At 35.0% G+C, this 19,569-nt stretch overlaps 1 protein-coding gene across 2 annotated transcripts in view; it reads left to right on the forward strand.

The window, feature by feature from the left end:
- LOC142342559 (AP-3 complex subunit delta-1-like) overlaps window positions 1–19,569 on the forward strand; it is a 365,254-nt gene that overhangs the window by 317,638 nt on the left and 28,047 nt on the right. For both annotated transcript variants that reach the window (XM_075393930.1, XM_075393931.1), the window contains exons 12-18: window positions 10,919–10,967; window positions 15,627–15,772; window positions 16,245–16,393; window positions 16,768–16,894; window positions 17,528–17,650; window positions 18,620–18,772; window positions 19,341–19,430. In XM_075393930.1, coding sequence (XP_075250045.1) covers window positions 10,919–10,967; window positions 15,627–15,772; window positions 16,245–16,393; window positions 16,768–16,894; window positions 17,528–17,650; window positions 18,620–18,772; window positions 19,341–19,430 — 837 coding nt within the window. The remainder of the gene's footprint in view (window positions 1–10,918; window positions 10,968–15,626; window positions 15,773–16,244; window positions 16,394–16,767; window positions 16,895–17,527; window positions 17,651–18,619; window positions 18,773–19,340; window positions 19,431–19,569) is intronic.

The raw sequence follows: 19,569 nt of genomic DNA on the forward strand, positions 1-19,569 counted from the left end.
TAGCAATATCAATCATTTTGAACAAGATTTTCATAGCCTCATAGCCAATAACCTATCCCCTATCTGGGCCTTTCCAAAAAACCCAGGTTCACTGCAGCAAAAACGTTATAACTCGCGAAAAAATAGTTGAAACCGCCCAAATTTTTGCGCTGCAGGGTTTTTTGAGCCGATAAAGCGATTCACCAATTTTGAGCTCAATCGAAGCATTTTAAAAATTGAGTGACGCTGGGCCCCTCAATTTTGGAGACTTTTTGAAAATTCACGCACATGTTCATAAAATCCAAAATATTGATCAAAAAGCCGATATTATTAGCTTAAAACATCCGCATGCTCAAGCCCTACACGCTCATATCAAAAATATTGAAAATTGTTAAGTAAAATGTTGAAATAATAGTAAAATACTGAAGCTTACCAAACTCTTCTCAAATTCGTCAAAACAGAGCCAAATTTAGAACATAAAAATAGTATCAAATAGCCGAATTATGAGCCCATATCCAATATTCAGTCTCCTTAGTAGTTACCCAAGCCCAATAAACCCATACAACCGTACAGAAATTCATAAATGTTGAAAAAAGTGAAAAAATCGAAAATTGCAGATATTTCACAAAATTTGGTCCGAAATTCTAAAGTGAAAAACTCAATATATTATAGTCAAATAATGCATTAAACCACACCAATAGCTGCCACCAACATAGTACTCACTAGTATGACCCACAATTACCGCCAAAAATCAATCATCTTCAATCCATGTCAACTTATGCACAAAACATGACGCATCACAAGTAAAAATTCAGTACATTTCACAGAAAAATTGGTATAAAACCTAAGTTAATCAACTCCAAACCTACCAAAATGCTACCCCTGATAGCCACAAATATCAGCACTAACAGTTAGCACCTGATTTAGGCCACTAGAGAATCACCAGACCGACACATGTCTCGAAGAAGCTCAATTAGTGGAAAAATCATGCCTGAAAATTAGCATTTTGGACGCAAAAATCAATGTTCTGACCCGATAAATAGCTTCAAACCCTATAATTCACTAATATACATTAGTACCAAGCACAGACAGTACCATTTTAACCATTCAATACCGATAAAGTATGAACAGTGACGACTTATTCAGACCGAAATTTCATGATCCAAAAATAGCCAGGTTCAGATCACGAAAACAATCATAACATTGCGAAAAATGCTTAAATTGCGCCAAATTTTTGCTTTGCAGGGTTTTTTAAGCCACCGAAACGATCTACCAAATTTGAGCCCAATCGGAGCAATTTAAAAATTGAGTGACGCTGGAGCCCTCAATTTTTCGCATTTTTCGTTTTTTCAGACATCAGTAAAAAAGTTGACCCAAAAGTGTCCAAAAACCTGAATTTATTGCCCAAAGTTCAATAAAAATTGAAAAATTCACATATTTGCCACACTAGCCCTGATGCGGAAAAATGACCAAAATTACGAAGAAATTACATGCGAAAATTAGTACCAAATACTCTTCTAAACCAATTCAAATTACACACAAGTGCTGCTAACAACCAGAATAAGCATCTAGAACCATTAGAACCAGTCTATGATCAATATTTCACAAGTAAAGTTAAGTAAATGCTCAAAAATGAAAAAAGTCGTTATGTCATCAAATTCTCATTTTCACCAATATGCCATTATATAGCTACACACTGCCACAAAAACATTACCACATGCTCAAATGCTTCACATTTACTAGTTCCACCAGTAAAAACCAAACATAATTGTTGCAATCCAAAGATATCTCTGAAAAACTTGCCCATAACTGAAAGTACATTACATGATAATCAAAACAATTGAACTGAAACTAGTTAATTTCCATCAGCGCACCCCTATCACTCGGCAAATTCAGGCACTAACTGATAACATACGCACCAAATAACGCTGAAAAGCCATAGCAATCAGTCACTACTACCACTGACACCAACTTATTAGCTAAATACTCACTAACTGTCCCATTTTCCCCTAATTACTCCCTGAAAAACTCGAAAAAACATGTAAAGACTGCATAATTCGACCCCCCCCCAACCACTATCCCCATCATCACACACCCATCATTCAACCAAATAACCACACTTCAACATGTTTAAACACCATATTTAGTAGTAATATTAATAAACACACACATCAACACACATGATCCAAAAGTAAAGTACACCTGAAACAAATAAATATCACAGACCTAGAAGCCTGAATCCAGCAGACAAACCAACAAAAGGAACCACCATAACATGTGATAACGGCAATAGCTGGTCACAAAACCAAAAATATTGCAAAAGTTTCACAATATCGAGTTCCATTTGAGTATCTGACCACTGAGAGAAAAGTTGACTTTTAGTCAAACTTTCAGCCAAACTTTCAGAGAATGAACATACTGCTGTCAATGAACTGCACATACAGCACCACAGCTTTCCGTTCATTTTATGCTCGAAAGGCAGATAAATTGCCAAAGCTAGTGAAACACAATGAAAAGGGAAACTGAAGAGCTCGTGCATAAAGTGATGAAAATTGTTTTCTTAGATATTTTTCCTTTCTCCCCGAACAGGACCTCACGAGTCCAAGTGAAGGATAATAAAGGAAAAAGCTCTTGATCTTGCTCAGAGTGAGTAGCCTGACCTAAAACACATCATCCAGCAAAAACAGAGTGAAGTAACTACCCTGCATAGATACAATGCATAAGTCCATAAAGGCTTCACGAAAAGCCAAAAGGTGGAAGATTATTGCACGAGTAGCATGCATCACAGTTCTCCTCTCATCAACGACAGCATTCCAATGACAACCATTCGGACAATATAAACGACGACCAGAAGAGACAAACTTGAGACTTCTCCGCAAGTGACATCAGTTTTGTTCATAGGGAGAGCAATCTTCAAGTTTTCCTTCAACTCTTCAACTGTCCAACTAAAAAGCGCATCTTCAACTTGAAACAGACAAATTTGATACAGAAGACGAACAAACTACCACGAAGACGAACTGGACAATCGGGCCCAACCCCGAGAGGAGAGTATTCTTTGAGTTCTTGAAAGTCTTAACTTGTTCGACAAGTATTAATCCTTTAACTGACCAAGTATCCCTTCAGTCATTAAGTTCTAATCACAAGTGCTTTAAATCACTAAACCAGTGCTTCAATCCTATAAATTAACCAGTGCTTTAAACCATTCATTCAATCAGTATCCTTCTCCTAATCCTTCTCAAAGTTTAGAGCCATTACTCAAAGAAATAACCATGATTATTTCCAGTGCTAATTCAATGTCTCCTCTTAATCTTAACTTTCAACTTATGTCTTCACTCTTTACTCTGAAATTAGCGCACTTTCACCTCTTTAACGTTCCTTCACAGCTCTTAATCTTGTCTTAATTTTCCTCACTTTAATCTATATCTCAATTTGTCTTAACTTAAACTTTATTATCTCTTAACTTCTTTAACTGTCTTTAACTTAAATGCTTTCGTTCCAAACTATTTTCTAAGAAAACATAAATTGGGTGGCTCCAACAAAAATATGTTTATATCCTCATACTTGTGCAGATTATATGTTTTATAGAAAAATTGTAAAACCCCAGTTCTTTCACTAAAATTTTCATGGAAAATTTTCATAAAGTCGGGTAGTGTCACGCCCCTATTTCGTCCCTTATAGTTTCGTGATGATATTCCTCAAATATCCATAAATAAGTGCTATAAATTAGTTCATATTCAGTTAGTTTCAAGGCCATATATAGCCAGTATTTCCATCTAGGCCTGTAACCTCTAATTTGTTTATGTTTACGAGAAACAACCGCAGATTGACAGTTTTACTAGCAAACACTTCAAGTGCCTAAAAGCCTCAATATTTACTTTTTTGAGTTTCTTGATGATAAATTCACATAATCAGTAAATAACTTCATGAGAGATTATGTACTTGGTGAAGTAATTATTCTGATAAAGTAGGTGCTAATACGGAATTGTATATGTACTGAACAAACACCAAGAGACGTACAAAAGCCGGAAATCGCCCTACTTGAAGATCAGTAAATATTTGCGAAGGACCAATACAACTCAAGGCACAGTCCTGCGGAACCCACTATCACCAGAACACCGGAGAACCAGCCTAAAAATCAGTTGCCTATCATCTTATAAAACTTGATAAACTTGAGAAACTTCTTGTTAAATTATTAAATAATTCTTGCTAAAATTAATTAAAGATTGAACTGGAAATTCTCTTGAAAACCTCCAAGTTTGGTAAACTTAGTTACAGAAGAAATAGCGACTAAGTTAACACTAAAATGCAAGGCAAACTAGTGGATATATCACGCATCTGAACCGCTCAATAAAAGGCTATTACTATCTAATTTTATTCAAAATATATCTGCTAAAAATCGCACTGTGAAACACCAAAATAAGTCCTTGTAAAATGCCAATTACTCAAGTTAATTACTTCTAATATAAACCTCAATAACACCACGAGGAACACTATTAAAAATCAGTGCGTAACAAAAATTGATTTGTTAAACTGGTGATCTGCCGTTTTATAAACCTAGTCATGGTAACCAAGTTTAATAATACCCAAAATATGATTGAAAAAAAAATTGTTCAAAAAGGTAGTTTTTGATGGATTTCGTGCAATTTGTCCTCAAATGCGGAAACGCGGTTTTTAAGAAATAAATCCAGCTTATTTTTCTGCCCCACGTCTTTGAAATGATAATATGAATGTTTTGAGCAATATGGGTTGAATTGACGCGGTAGGAACAATAACTTTATTCCCCAAAGTTAGGAATGTGTCCTGGTAGGTTGTTGTACTCAGAACAATTTGTCTGAATTATCTAAAAAAATGTTATGCTAAGCTGCTGTCAAAATACAAGGAGTCTGTGGCTTTCGCGATACAATCTTATTTTTGGAAGCAAAATTTATCCGAATGTCACGATTTGAAGCTTGGCCCAAAATGGAAAGAGTTGTAATCGTTGGGGAATTTCGAACTGCTGTTTGTTTTTTGCCTTCAGTTCTGAAATGTTTGCCTTAAAAATAGACTAAATGACGTTCTTTCGGCTGTTATAAAAAATGTTTTTCATTGGGCGGGGGAACTAAGGTTAATTTTAACTAACAGACAAATTTGATACAGAAGACGAACAAACTACCACGAAGACGAACTGGACAATCGAGCCCAACCCCGAGAGGAGAGTATTCTTTGAGTTCTTGAAAGTCTTAACTTGTTCGACAAGTATTAATCCTTTAACTGACCAAGTATCCCTTCACTCATTAAGTTCTAATCACAAGTGCTTTAAATCACTAAACCAGTGCTTCAATCCTATAAATTAACCAGTGCTTTAAACCATTCATTCAATCAGTATCCTTCTCCTAATCCTTCTCAAAGTTTAGAGCCATTACTCAAAGAAATAACCATGATTATTTCCAGTGCTAATTCAATGTCTCCTCTTAATCTTAACTTTCAACTTATGTCTTCACTCTTTACTCTGAAATTAGCGCACTTTCACCTCTTTAACGTTCCTTCACAGCTCTTAATCTTGTCTTAATTTTCCTCACTTTAATCTATATCTCAATTTGTCTTAACTTAAACTTTATTATCTCTTAACTTCTTTAACTGTCTTTAACTTAAATGCTTTCGTTCCAAACTATTTTCTAAGAAAACATAAATTGGGTGGCTCCAACAAAAATATGTTTATATCCTCATACTTGTGCAGATTATATGTTTTATAGAAAAATTGTAAAACCCCAGTTCTTTCACTAAAATTTTCATGGAAAATTTTCATAAAGTCGGGTAGTGTCACGCCCCTATTTCGTCCCTTATAGTTTCGTGATGATATTCCTCAAATATCCATAAATAAGTGCTATAAATTAGTTCATATTCAGTTAGTTTCAAGGCCATATATAGCCAGTATTTCCATCTAGGCCTGTAACCTCTAATTTGTTTATGTTTACGAGAAACAACCGCAGATTGACAGTTTTACTAGCAAACACTTCAAGTGCCTAAAAGCCTCAATATTTACTTTTTTGAGTTTCTTGATGATAAATTCACATAATCAGTAAATAACTTCATGAGAGATTATGTACTTGGTGAAGTAATTATTCTGATAAAGTAGGTGCTAATACGGAATTGTATATGTACTGAACAAACACCAAGAGACGTACAAAAGCCGGAAATCGCCCTACTTGAAGATCAGTAAATATTTGCGAAGGACCAATACAACTCAAGGCACAGTCCTGCGGAACCCACTATCACCAGAACACCGGAGAACCAGCCTAAAAATCAGTTGCCTATCATCTTATAAAACTTGATAAACTTGAGAAACTTCTTGTTAAATTATTAAATAATTCTTGCTAAAATTAATTAAAGATTGAACTGGAAATTCTCTTGAAAACCTCCAAGTTTGGTAAACTTAGTTACAGAAGAAATAGCGACTAAGTTAACACTAAAATGCAAGGCAAACTAGTGGATATATCACGCATCTGAACCGCTCAATAAAAGGCTATTACTATCTAATTTTATTCAAAATATATCTGCTAAAAATCGCACTGTGAAACACCAAAATAAGTCCTTGTAAAATGCCAATTACTCAAGTTAATTACTTCTAATATAAACCTCAATAACACCACGAGGAACACTATTAAAAATCAGTGCGTAACAAAAATTGATTTGTTAAACTGGTGATCTGCCGTTTTATAAACCTAGTCATGGTAACCAAGTTTAATAATACCCAAAATATGATTGAAAAAAAAATTGTTCAAAAAGGTAGTTTTTGATGGATTTCGTGCAATTTGTCCTCAAATGCGGAAACGCGGTTTTTAAGAAATAAATCCAGCTTATTTTTCTGCCCCACGTCTTTGAAATGATAATATGAATGTTTTGAGCAATATGGGTTGAATTGACGCGGTAGGAACAATAACTTTATTCCCCAAAGTTAGGAATGTGTCCTGGTAGGTTGTTGTACTCAGAACAATTTGTCTGAATTATCTAAAAAAATGTTATGCTAAGCTGCTGTCAAAATACAAGGAGTCTGTGGCTTTCGCGATACAATCTTATTTTTGGAAGCAAAATTTATCCGAATGTCACGATTTGAAGCTTGGCCCAAAATGGAAAGAGTTGTAATCGTTGGGGAATTTCGAACTGCTGTTTGTTTTTTGCCTTCAGTTCTGAAATGTTTGCCTTAAAAATAGACTAAATGACGTTCTTTCGGCTGTTATAAAAAATGTTTTTCATTGGGCGGGGGAACTAAGGTTAATTTTTAGGTCGGTTTAAGCGAATAAAAATTGAATAAGCTGGCTGCTACACAAGTGCCCAAAATCGAAGGCCGGGGTTACTCATCCTACGAAATTCTTGGTAATGATACTAGGTCATATATGATTCATAATAATCATAGTAGGTCATGTATGATTTGTATGTTTTGTTAGTAGTCCTACAAGGATCATACAGAAAGTTCAAAAGTTTTTATAAACTGTCAGTTTGAGTTTTTAGCTTATTGTTACACATGAATGAGGACACAGTCACAGCTACAGCAAATCAAGAGTTTTCAGCAAAACTTTCAGCAAAAATTGGGTTTTGAATTAAAGTTAGCCATCTCTCATTACAAATGTTTTTTTTTTCAAGCTGGTTTCGCCTGAACGCTATCAGAACAATCGATAATGACCAAGCAGCACCTTTACTAACCAGTATTACCATAAACATCCATAGTTGAGAGATGTTGATTTTAAATGACGACAAGGCGGCTCAGCAATGTGCGGCGGCACATAAGGTTTCGACCCCGCCCATCCACAATTTTGGCATAATTATCTACCAAAAGAGGAACAGATAGAAAACCCAAAAATTATTTTTTGGGAATCCCAAAAAAGCCCAAGTATTTTTCAAAAAAAAATGTCCATGAACGATAAGATAGCCTCCAAAGCAAATGACTCAGTGGAATAAAAATTGAAGCATTAAATTGCTGTGAGATTCCAATATTAAGAAAGCGAGTCAAGGCGAACAGCATAATCAAACAACAACAACAAACATTAATTACATCAAAAACTTTTTGTCCGTTTTAAAAAACAAAATTTATTAACAAGGTCAACATACCGTCAGATGAACCTAAAACTAAACAAAATAACTTACAATCAACAGAAAAGATATGGACCAGTCCATAAAAAGGTTTCGTAACAATTAGACAAAAAAGAACAAAAACAGTAAAGTTAAAAAAATTCGCTTTTTTTTAAAAACAAGTTCAAAGTAATTAAAACCATTAGAAAACAAGTAAAATATCCTAAGGATTGTACAATTACCAATGTTTCTCTAGAAGGGCATTAGGATCTGTCAGTTTTCGTTTCTTTAAGCGGCTAAAAAGAACAACAAAAAACAACAAACAAAAATTAAATTGAAACTTGCCAGAAAACACTGTCAAAACCGTCAAGACATATTTCGGACCTCAAAACATATTCTTTTTTGCGCCTTCTTCAAAAACTGATAATTTAGTATTTTGCCATTAATTAGTGTGGCTAGGTAACAAGTAGACAAAAAAGAGAAAAGTGCAAAAGTATGTAATAATTTTAATTTTTTTCGAAACAAACTCATATCCAAAGACATGAAAAACATTAATTACAAAATTAAATATTTAAATAGGGTTGTTTATTCATCCAAAGGAATTCTTTGAGAGCTGCAATTATCCAGAATAATTCTTGCGTCTACAAAAAGAACGTCAAACATGACAAAATTCAAATTAATGTACTTTTTTTTGAAAAAACCGGTGTCGAAGTCAGTAAGGTCATAACGCATTCTTGAAAAAATAGATTTTGGGACATCAATTCCTTTTGACACCTTCACATGACACCCATAATGTCATATTTGACCTGTCATTAACGAGATTAGGCACCAAAAAGAAAAATAAAAGGAACAAACTTGCGAAGCTAAAAAGTGTTTTACTTTTAGTTTTGGAAAACGATTGTTTTCAAAGTCATGAAAGCCATCAGCTACTACTAATATCAGAATATCGGCTCATCTATTCTTCCATGGAAAGCCAGTGAAAACTATCACTATACAGGAAATTTCAATCAACTGAAATGACAAAGTAAAAATGACAGTTAAAGACAAAATTAAAAAATTCAATTAATTTCTTGAAGAAAGACGTGTGGAGGCCGTTAAAACGATAATCTCCATCTTTGAAGATTTTAATATGTTCAATTGTGTTTCATTTCGAACGCTAATAATGTGATATGAGAACTGTCAGTAAAGTGATAATGTGACTAGAAATGATGAAAAAATGGAAAAGACCGACTGATTGCAATCCGAATTGTTTTTGGATTGTAACAGTCCAAGATTGGGTTAAAACTAGCCCTGCTAATGCTTTTTGTCCGTTAGGAATTATTGATTTATGAATATTGTTGATATAGATAAATTGTTAGTTGAAAACTCAAAAAAAATTCTGCATTTTTGATAATAAACGAGTAAAGCTAGCAAAAAAACGGCAAAGTTTTAATTACAGAGCACTCTCAGCGGAAGTTGAAGTAGGAATAGCCCCCTTCTTAGTCTACAAAGATTGTATTAGTGTTTTTCGGGGGTGTAGTGCCGGCAAATTTAATCAAAGTGGACTAAAGTAGCTTATTTCGTGCTGTTTTTGGTGAAAAAGGCTGAATTTTGAAATTTTTATCCGGAGTTTTTGACCAAAAAAATTAAATCAGAATAATCAACAAGGCTTGTTTGTCTTTAAAAATAAAATCAACGACGCTATTTTTTAAAAATTTCAACAAATTTTAGCAAAATTGACGAAAATTTAGGCAAAAATTTCGGAAAATGTGAATAAAAACAACGTGAAATCACTCTTTAAACCTCGATAACTCCCTGTAGAAAATGAAAATTAAAAAAATCTTTTTAATTCCATATTCTATGCTGGACGAGCTTTCTAATGATACCAGTCTCAACTCTCTACGATGAATATATCGATCGGCGAAAATTGACTGAACAAAAAAAACCCATTTGAGTATATAGTTCCCCCCCCCCCCCCCCCTCAAGAGGGGTCGGAACAAAAAATGTTACAAAATAATTAGTTTTCGCTTAAAATGTCCTGTAAATGTTTTCTCGATCATCTTCAGCCGAGTACCGACAATTTGTTAAAAGAAGCTCACAAATTATTCCCAGCTTCGGGAAATTTGATATTGGTTGTATTTGTTAAGTAACACGAAGGAGATAAAAAAATTTCTTGACGTAGAATACTATCTAAAAGAAAAAGATATACAACGTGAAATGTAAAATGAAAACCATAATCAAAGTATGGCCCATGAATGGGTAGAGAAAACGTCGGATTTTTTGCTACTTTTCGAGAAAATGGAGATCCACAAGAATTAGAATGGACGAACAAGCAAAATGCTTTAATCTTCAACTGATGTTCTCAATTATGGGACTGAAGTGGACTTGTACTTCGGAGACAAAAGTTCACAAAATAAGAGTTAACTATTGGGGCATTTGTTCAGGGCTGCAGTAGCAAATATGAGAAGTTAAGTGTGATTGACATGACAATAAACTCTATCTGCCCGCTAATAATGAAGACAGTTGTTATTCAGTTTGCATTCTTTGGTAATTTTCAGCTGTTGGTGAAAATGTGAACTAATTTTTAACCCTGAATTGTCTACAATGGTTAATAACTGTGGCAAGGGATGTTGCGTGAAAATGGTGGCGGGCATCAGTTTACTAACGGTATTTCATAACAGGTCCATAATTTCAAAAAAAAATTGTTAGCACAGTTTTCAAGGATTGATGAAAATGTGACAATTTTCAGCCGCATGCAATTCAATTTTGAGAAAAAATGGCAATTTTTTATTCGAGTTCGGTTATTTGTTGACCGCCTAAAGGAGCATTAACGTTATTGTGAAAGCTAGTGTCAAGTAAGCTACGGCTGTGTATGCTATTCTGGTTGTTCTGTTAATACCTGCTATTGTTTCAGCTCTGTGTGGAAAAGCTGAAGATATTGATCGAGGACAATGATCAAAACTGTGAGTAAATTAAATTCAATAGCTTATTTTTCCGATCCCACTTTGTGGGGGGAGGAACTAAATGTTGAACTCGGATTTTTCTGTTCATTCAATTTTGGTCAATCGATATAGTCGTCGTAGAGTTTTGAGTGGTATTGTTAGAATGCCATCAACCGTGAAATTTGATTTTTTTGAATTTCGTTTTTTTTCGAATTGTCAAGGTTTTAAGTTTATGTGGACATTTGATATTTGGCGTGTCTTTGATCACTTTAAGCGTCGTTTTTGTTCAATCTAAAATTTTCTGCATCCAAGTGTTTCAAAGTTATATCATGCTAAAATGGAACAGTGAGGTCTTATTAAGGACGAGCAGCGCTTGAAATGCTAGTTTCCGTCTCATTGGAGAGTTTTACAATCCAAAAGATTAGAATTCTATTAGAGTGCTGTTTTTCAAAAATCTTCAAAATGTTTATTATAGATAAGTCAATTTTCATATCGAAGTTTCATTAATACCAATTGACGTTATTTGAGGCCCAATGAACATTATTTTGTTTTCAGGGAATAGCACATGGTTTTTATGGCTTCGATACTGTTGTGTAAAACTCATAAATTTTCAAAAAGATTTTAGTTTTGCCTGCTTTTGTTGCACTTTTTTGTTTATTTTGACTTATCTAATGCTTTGAGTGATGCCTAATGGCTGTTAATTTCTCTCCAACAAAGTTGTAATAGTAGTTGTTTGTTATTCAATTTTTCGCGTGAATGATTTGACCCATTTGCCGTATAAACGGGTAGCGCTCCGAGGGCTTTCAATGGTAGAGCTGCTGTCTTAGATCCTTCCGCCTTACTAGTGTCTTAGTATTTGTTTCACCGAAACTGTATTGCCAAACCTATATGCCCTAATAGTGCCAAACCTATAGGTAGTGCCAAATCTATGTGCCCTAATTAGTGCCAAACATATATGCCCTAAGTAGTGCCAAAACCTATATGCCCTAGGTAGTGCCAAACCTGTATGCCCTAATTCTTGAGTATTAGTCTTAAGTTTTTGATTTTGAATATCAATTTTGAGAAAGCTCTTTTAGGGTTTATCTCTTTTAGACCGTATGGTTCATAAAATTGTCGATCCGAGTCTAACCCAAAAGTCTAGTGGTCTAATAAGGGACTGGTGGTCGATCTGTCTATCTTATTTCTTTAGTTTTTTTCAATTCATGAAAGGCCACAAACGTCCATCGCGGCTATTTTCCGGATATTTGCCGGCTATGTTTTCGTGTTTTCAAGGTTTTAAGTTTTTGTGAAAATTTGAAATTTGACGTGTCTTTGTTCACTTTTAGCGTCGTTTTTGTTAAATTTAAGATTTTGCGTCAAAGTGTTGCAAAGTTATTTCATGCTAAAAAATGGAACATTTAGGTCTTATTAATAGACGAGCAGCGATAGAAATGCTAGTTTTCGTCTCATCGGGGAGTTTTACAATCCAAAAGATTAGAATTCTATTAGAATGCTGTTTTTCAAAAATCTGCAAAATTTTTAAAAAGACAAGTCAATTTTCATATCGACATTTCATATCGAAAAAGTTTTGTTAATGACATTTGACGTTAATTGAGGCCCAATGAACAATATTTTGTTTCTAGGGAATAGCACATGGTTTTTATGGCTTCGGTACTGGTGTCTAAACCTCAAAATATTTTTAGAACTTTCAATTTTGCCTGCTTTTGTTGCACTTTTTTGTTTATTTTGACTTATCTAATGCTTTGAGTGATACCTAATGGCTGTCAATTGCCTCAAACAAAGTTTGTAGCAGTTATAATAGTCCTGAGTTTTTTATGCAGTTTTTCGCTTGAATGATTTGACCCATTTTCCGTATAAACGGTTAGTATAAACGGGTAGCTCGGAGGGCTTTCAATGGCAGAGCTGCTGTCTTAGATCCTTACGCCTTACTAGTGTTTTAGTATTTGTTTCACCGGAACTGTGTCGAGGAGACAATTTCAGGTCATGAATTCTGCTACGCAAATGTTTATTTCTGTATCGTTTCTGTGTAATCACCACTGCTTTATGACTGTGAAACTGTGTGTTCTTTAAAATTTCGATCTTGATTAATTGTGGTATTTCTTGTTGTCTTTTATCATATTCCCTTTTGTAATAGGATCCGTTTGATATTTAGTTAAGATCTAATGGTTTCAGTGGCGTCCATATTTGTTTTTTCGTAATTTGTTGTTAAATTAGTTTTTCTGTGCGTTTTTTGTAGTCCTCTTCTATGATTTAGTCTTGCGAAGGACAGGTCCTATCGTTTTCGTAAGGATTTAAGTGTAAGACTAGAATGGATGAATAGGAAGAAAAGCTAAGGGTTTTGACTTTTAAAATTAATTGGTTTCAGAACAAATTATTGTTTTTTGGACTTGATTACCTTTTGTTCTTCTTTTAGTTGGGATCTGGTTCCACTGAGAACAAGTTCCATCTGATTTCTGCAAGGACATTAAAATTATGTAGTTTAGGTTTTATCTGATGTTATTTTAACTTTGTTACTAAATGTTGTTAAAAATAGTTTAGTTTTTGCCGTAAATAATGTCTTGTTTTTGTTTATTTTATTCTCTGTGTTGTCTCGTGGTCTGGTTAATGGCAGGTCACATGCGCGCTCTAATGTGGCATGTCATTTTTTGATCCATTAGTAGTTTGTGCTGCAACTTTTTTTTACCCAAATATCTATCTTTGAACATCTCATTTGGTAGACAATTTAGTCCAAAAACATGGATGAGCGGGGTCGGAAGATTGTGTGCGAAGTCTCCTTGATCAATGGAATTTCGGAAATTTTGTAAGAGCAGCGTTTGTAAGAGCAGCTCCTGTTTTGAATGGAAATTCGGAAATTTTGTAAGAGCAGCGAACATCTTTGCTTGATATCTTTGGTTCAAATAAAAAACGAGCGAAGAAACTAATGATCAATCTGTGAAATTTGCCGGAGAACGAAAATTTCTACTTAAAGCTCTGAAAAAATCAATGATTTTTCAGGAAAAATTTGACTTCTAAAATGTTTATTGCTTAGATCTGAATGGAATTTCGGAAATTTTGTAAGAGCAGCGAACATCTTTGCTTGATATCTTTGGTTCAAATAAAAAACGAGCGAAGAAACTAATGATCAATCTGTGAAATTTGTCGGAGAACGAAAATTTCTACTTAAAGCTCTGAAAAAATCAATGATTTTTCAGGAAAAGTTTGACTTCTAAAATGTTTATTGCTTAGATCTGATTGACTTGCTAGAACTAGGCTCGTAATCTTGAATGATTTTGTGTTTAAACAGATGTATTCAACGATCTGGTTGGACAATGTTGTCATATTTCAAGACTAATGAACAAACTAATGATCAATCTGTGAAATTTGCCGGAGAACGAAAATTTCTACTTAAAGCTCTGAAAAAATCAATGATTTTTCAGGAAAAATTTGACTTCTAAAATGTTTATTGCTTAGATCTGAATGGAATTTCGGAAATTTTGTAAGAGCAGCGAACATCTTTGCTTGATATCTTTGGTTCAAATAAAAAACGAGCGAAGAAACTAATGATCAATCTGTGAAATTTGCCGGAGAACGAAAATTTCTACTTAAAGCTCTGAAAAAATCAATGATTTTTCAGGAAAAATTTGACTTCTAAAATGTTTATTGCTTAGATCTGATTGACTTGCTAGAACTAGGCTCGTAATCTTGAATGATTTTGTGTTTAAACAGATGTATTCAACGATCTGGTTGGACAATGTTGTCATATTTCAAGACTAAGGGTTTTGGCAAGAAAATCCTCATATAGGTTGAATGAATTCATCGGCAGTTGGGCAATGGAAAGCAATTGTACCGTTAGATACATTTTATATGGAAGTCAATTGTTTGATAATAACAATTTCAATGACATTTTTTGAATGGCGAAAATAATAAAAATGTATCTATCAATATTTGCTCGAATTCAGTTAGTCATTTATGCCGTATTGTTGGAGCTATTGAAAGATGAGAAAAGTGAAGAAAATTGGTTTTTCGAGAAACAGGAAAAATCAAAAACTCTTCGGCGCTCAGTTCCGTTTTTCAAGTGCTTTTATCGGTACCCCTTTTGTATATCTTCTCCAAAGATGTCGATCGGACAAATTGACTTAACCAATAAAACAAGTCTCATATGAAGTTGCTAGCCACCATTTAATTTTGAGGATTGCGAAAATTACATTGTTTGAAAGATGTAGTGGGAAGAATTACATTAATAAATAGTCCTATTTGCAAATGTTCAGATCAAGAGCAATTTGAAGACACCGAGAGTGTTAGCCCTAGTACCAGTTAGTTCTCTGAAAAAGACGCTGTTTGGTCTACCAATCCATGTGTTCATGTTCCGTTACATTTTTCTGTTTTTGAGCATTGGTTAAGCAACCTGGCTATTAGTTGATTCTAAATATTCGCAGCAGGACCAAGATTTTGAACATTAATAATTATTGTTTTGATAAAATTTCTGATGACCAGGAACAAAAACCCTCTTATAAACCCCAACAAACCGTTAATCGACGTTCAGGTTGTTCAAGAATTTGAAAAAAATCACTGCTGACGAAATACCAAAACACGCCTAGACAATTGCACAGATTGTAAAAACAAATCGCGAGGAACTTGGAACCTCTTGCTGATCATGTTGTCTATTTGTTAATAGTTCCAGTGAACCTTTTTGTATTGCAGTAAAGTACTTGGGTCTGTTAGCAATGGGAAATATTCTGAAGACACACCCGAAGAGCATCCAGCCTCTGAAGGATCTAGTGCTGTCCTGTTTGGACGATAAGGACGAATCCATCCGATTCAGGGCTCTGGATCTCCTCTATGGAATGGTGAGTTAAAAAAATAGTTTCCTTTTTCTGGATTTAGGCATTATATTACATTTTAATTCTTTGTCTCTGCGTATTATGTTTTTTCTTGTTTTTGTGTATTTTTGGCGCACTTTAATCAGTGTTTTCTCATTTTTCGCATTGTTAAATATTTAGAAGTTTAAAGTTTTTTTTGATAAATGTTTCTGAAAATATCAACAGTGAGTATTTATGGAACCTGCTAACACGCAAGTTTGTTTTATAATTTCAGAAGTCGAGAGTGCAATATTTTCTTATTTACAGTTCCATATTAAAAACGTGCAAAGTTCATGTTTCAAGCAGGGAGGGTTTCGTTACTCTGCTAAAGTCGCTTCACAATTCGGGCGTACATTTCAAATTAAGCGTACAATTAGCCTCAGATTTTTAAAATGATTTAATCACTTAACCTGCAAAAATTCTTTTTGAGTATAGTGATTTTGTTTTGGGTGTGTTTCAGATAAACAAGAAGAATCTGATGGAGATAGTGAAGAAGTTGATGTCTCACATTGAGAAGGCAGAGGGTACTCAGTACAGAGACGAATTACTCAGCAAAGTGATCGAGGTCTGCTCACATGACAACTATAAACACATCACAAACTTCGAGTGGTACGTCTTCATCAATAATATTGTCCATTTCTCCCTGAAGACATTTTTGGTATTAATCGTGTCCTCGAGTCACTTCTCGGGGGAAATGATTTTCCCATTCTCAACCCCCTACCCCTCTCTTGGCACATCCGTACATTACGTTTTAAAACTTGGGTACAATTGATAAACAAATTTTACAAGCCGTTTAGTCACTAACGTTCAAAGTTTAAGTGCATAATACACTTGAGGAACTGAAATAGAAAAACTCGTTGTTGTTGTTGTTGGGTGTTGTTAGTACTGGATGAAAAGCATCCACTTCCATTTTTTGTGCAATCTTTTAAAAATCAAAAAAGCCCTTTGTGCATAATTAAACTATAGTGTTTACCGTGTGATAGGTACATTTCGATTCTGGTGGAGTTGACGAAGATGGAGGGCACGAGACATGGCAAGTTAATCTCTGCTCAGATGTTGGATGTCGCAGTCAGGGTCAGGTCTATCCGACAGTATGCTGTAACACAAATGGTATGTTGGGAGGGGTGTTTATTTTCATACAGGATCAGTATTTCTGATGAGCAGTATTTCTGATGAGCAGTATTTCTGATGAGCAGTATTTCTGATGAGCAGTATTTCTGATGAGCAGTATTTCTGATGAGCAGTATTTCTGATGAGCAGTATTTCTGATGAGCAGTATTTCTGATGAGCAGTATTTCTGATGAGCAGTATTTCTGATGAGCGGTATTTCTGATGAGCAGTATTTCTGATGAGCAGTATTTCTGAGATGTGATAGATAAAAACAAACGTTAGATACAACGTTGATGAAGCGAACCAGCCTGGATCTTACGACTCCAAAGGGACTCCTGCGCTTCTGCAGTTCTTTTCTCTCCCTTTTTACTTTTCCTTCCCATTTTTTTTTCATTTCTCCAGTTTTTGGGGAATTAAAAGTGCCTTTTTTCTTGTGAGATCTCTGCATAACCCTATAGCCTTTTGAAGTTCTTGTTTTCATTATTGTCGGTTACGTCATTATTGTTATTGTTTTTATTATTATACGATACTTCTAATAGATATATATTTAACTTAACATAATTGTTCCAACTTTCTTGATAGAACTAAACATAGCGAGATGAGCACGTGTGATATGCTGCTGTGTGTTTGCAGGCACTATTAGTAGAGAACAGCAACCTGTTGAGTGGTGCAATCAGACGCAATGGCATTTCGGAGGTGTTGTATGCTGCAGGATGGATTGCAGGAGAGTTCAATGTGTACCTTTCGGACCCTAAGGTACCCTTAATGTTAATCATAATTAATAACTGCAAAGCTAAAGCTGGGGTTATTATTGGCGTCCTCGTTGGTTGGTTTTTTTACGACTCGAAGCGGAGTATTAGTTTTACTGAGGTTTTTTAATCCTTACCGGAAGTACTATGTGTTCAAACTGCGTTTTAAGTTAAAAGCGCAAGTGAGTGAAAATGCCTTGTGAACTAATTTTTACTGAGCGGAGGAAGTTGTTAATTATAATTTGGATCTTTTCCGTTTGTGCCCCCACCACCCCCCCCCCCCCCCCCCCCCCAATTACGCAGCCCCCAATTATAAAGCACGTGTCATTACATAGTAAATCGTTATGTAAAAATATTACACGTGCGTCTGAGGGGTTGCAAATATTACGCACCCATTAAGCTGGGGGGGGGGGGGGGGGGGCACAAACGGAAAAGATCCCATAATTTAATTGTTACCCATATGCAGTAGTACTCTTAGAAGGTAGGAGTAACGTAATGGTGATTTTGCAAAGGGGTTTTGAATTGGGTAATACTGCGACCATAATTGGTTGACCTAGTTTCGAGGTTTTTTTTACCGTGAAGCTTTCGTGTAAATTTTAAGAAACCCGAGTGGTGGAGGGTTTCAATTCCATGTTAGTTGAGTTAAAAAGAACTCATTTTTTTCATTTCGTGTTCCTGCTGTTTGTTGCTGAATTTGATTCTCCAATATAAATAGCAGACTGATATATTAACATTAATATGGTTAATCATCAGGGGCATTACATGAAAAAAAACTTGGCTGCCAAGGGGGTAAATTTGTGTAAGAGTGAGGGGTTAATTTGTTCAGAGGGGTTAAAATGATGTAAGAGTTGGGCTGCCAAGTGGTGTAAAATGGTGTAAAAGTTGATTTTGGTATTTGTATAATCCAACGCGGGCGAAATATGACAAATTCGACGACTGCCGTCTAAAGAATGGGATGCATGTGTTGTGTTGACAGGTGACTCTGATGGCGATGTTGCGTGAGAGGGTGGTGGAGCTGCCTGCCAATGTACAGAGTGTCTATGTGCAGAATGCCCTCAAGTTGTACTCCAAACTCATGAGAGACATGAGGGCTAGCTGCGAGGATCTCTCCGAGGAGGAGGCCACAGAGGTTAAATTTTAAACCTTTTTGGGAACTTATTTTTATCCGAACATTTTTATACGATTGAGAATGACAACGTATTGGACTCTGAGAGGAAATAAAATTTATGCAATTGTGGAATTTGTTAAATTAATTTCTTTACATTTCTGTCTCTACATTTAGGCATTTTGTAATAGAAAATTAACATGATCTTGTTATTTGTCCACGTTGTTTGTAAATCTTTGTGCAGCTACGAATTTATTTCGTTCCTTCCGAAATTATATTTGAGCCAGCACAGCAGCACACCTGCAAAATCTCAAATTTTGAAACCTTCAAATTGTTATTTGTAACCATATTTCACAATTTAATCCCTGGACAATATGTTTCAAGATACGTTCCATTTTAGATAATTTATAATTGTGTAATTGACTAAATGGTCTCTTTCGAGTGTGAAGGCAGTGCTAGCTTGAAAGTAACATGAGCAATCAAAACCTGAACGAAATTATCACCTGAAATTTTTTTTTAAAAAGCCGTTAAAACGACTCAATTCCGTTTACTTACCCAATAAAAGGTAAAATTGTTTACTTGTTTTTTGCAGGTAAGAGCAGAAATGAAGGAGCTGACGAGTGATGTGTTGAACAAACTACCCCAGTTCGCAAACAGTCCTCACATGGAGGTCCAGGAGAGGGTCAGTAATCTCTAGTAATGTTTGTGTCATCACTTTGTAGTAGCTCATTATTCAAGGCGCCCTAGTGAAGGCGCTCTAGCTGGTTTTGTTCCCAATTTCTAAATGTTTAGGTCATTTCAGGATAATTTGAGAACCTTCA

This window comes from Convolutriloba macropyga, chromosome 7 (genome assembly GCF_964194025.1).
Source record: "Convolutriloba macropyga chromosome 7, txConMacr16.3, whole genome shotgun sequence".
In the NCBI taxonomy this organism is placed as follows: domain Eukaryota; kingdom Metazoa; phylum Xenacoelomorpha; order Acoela; family Convolutidae; genus Convolutriloba; species Convolutriloba macropyga.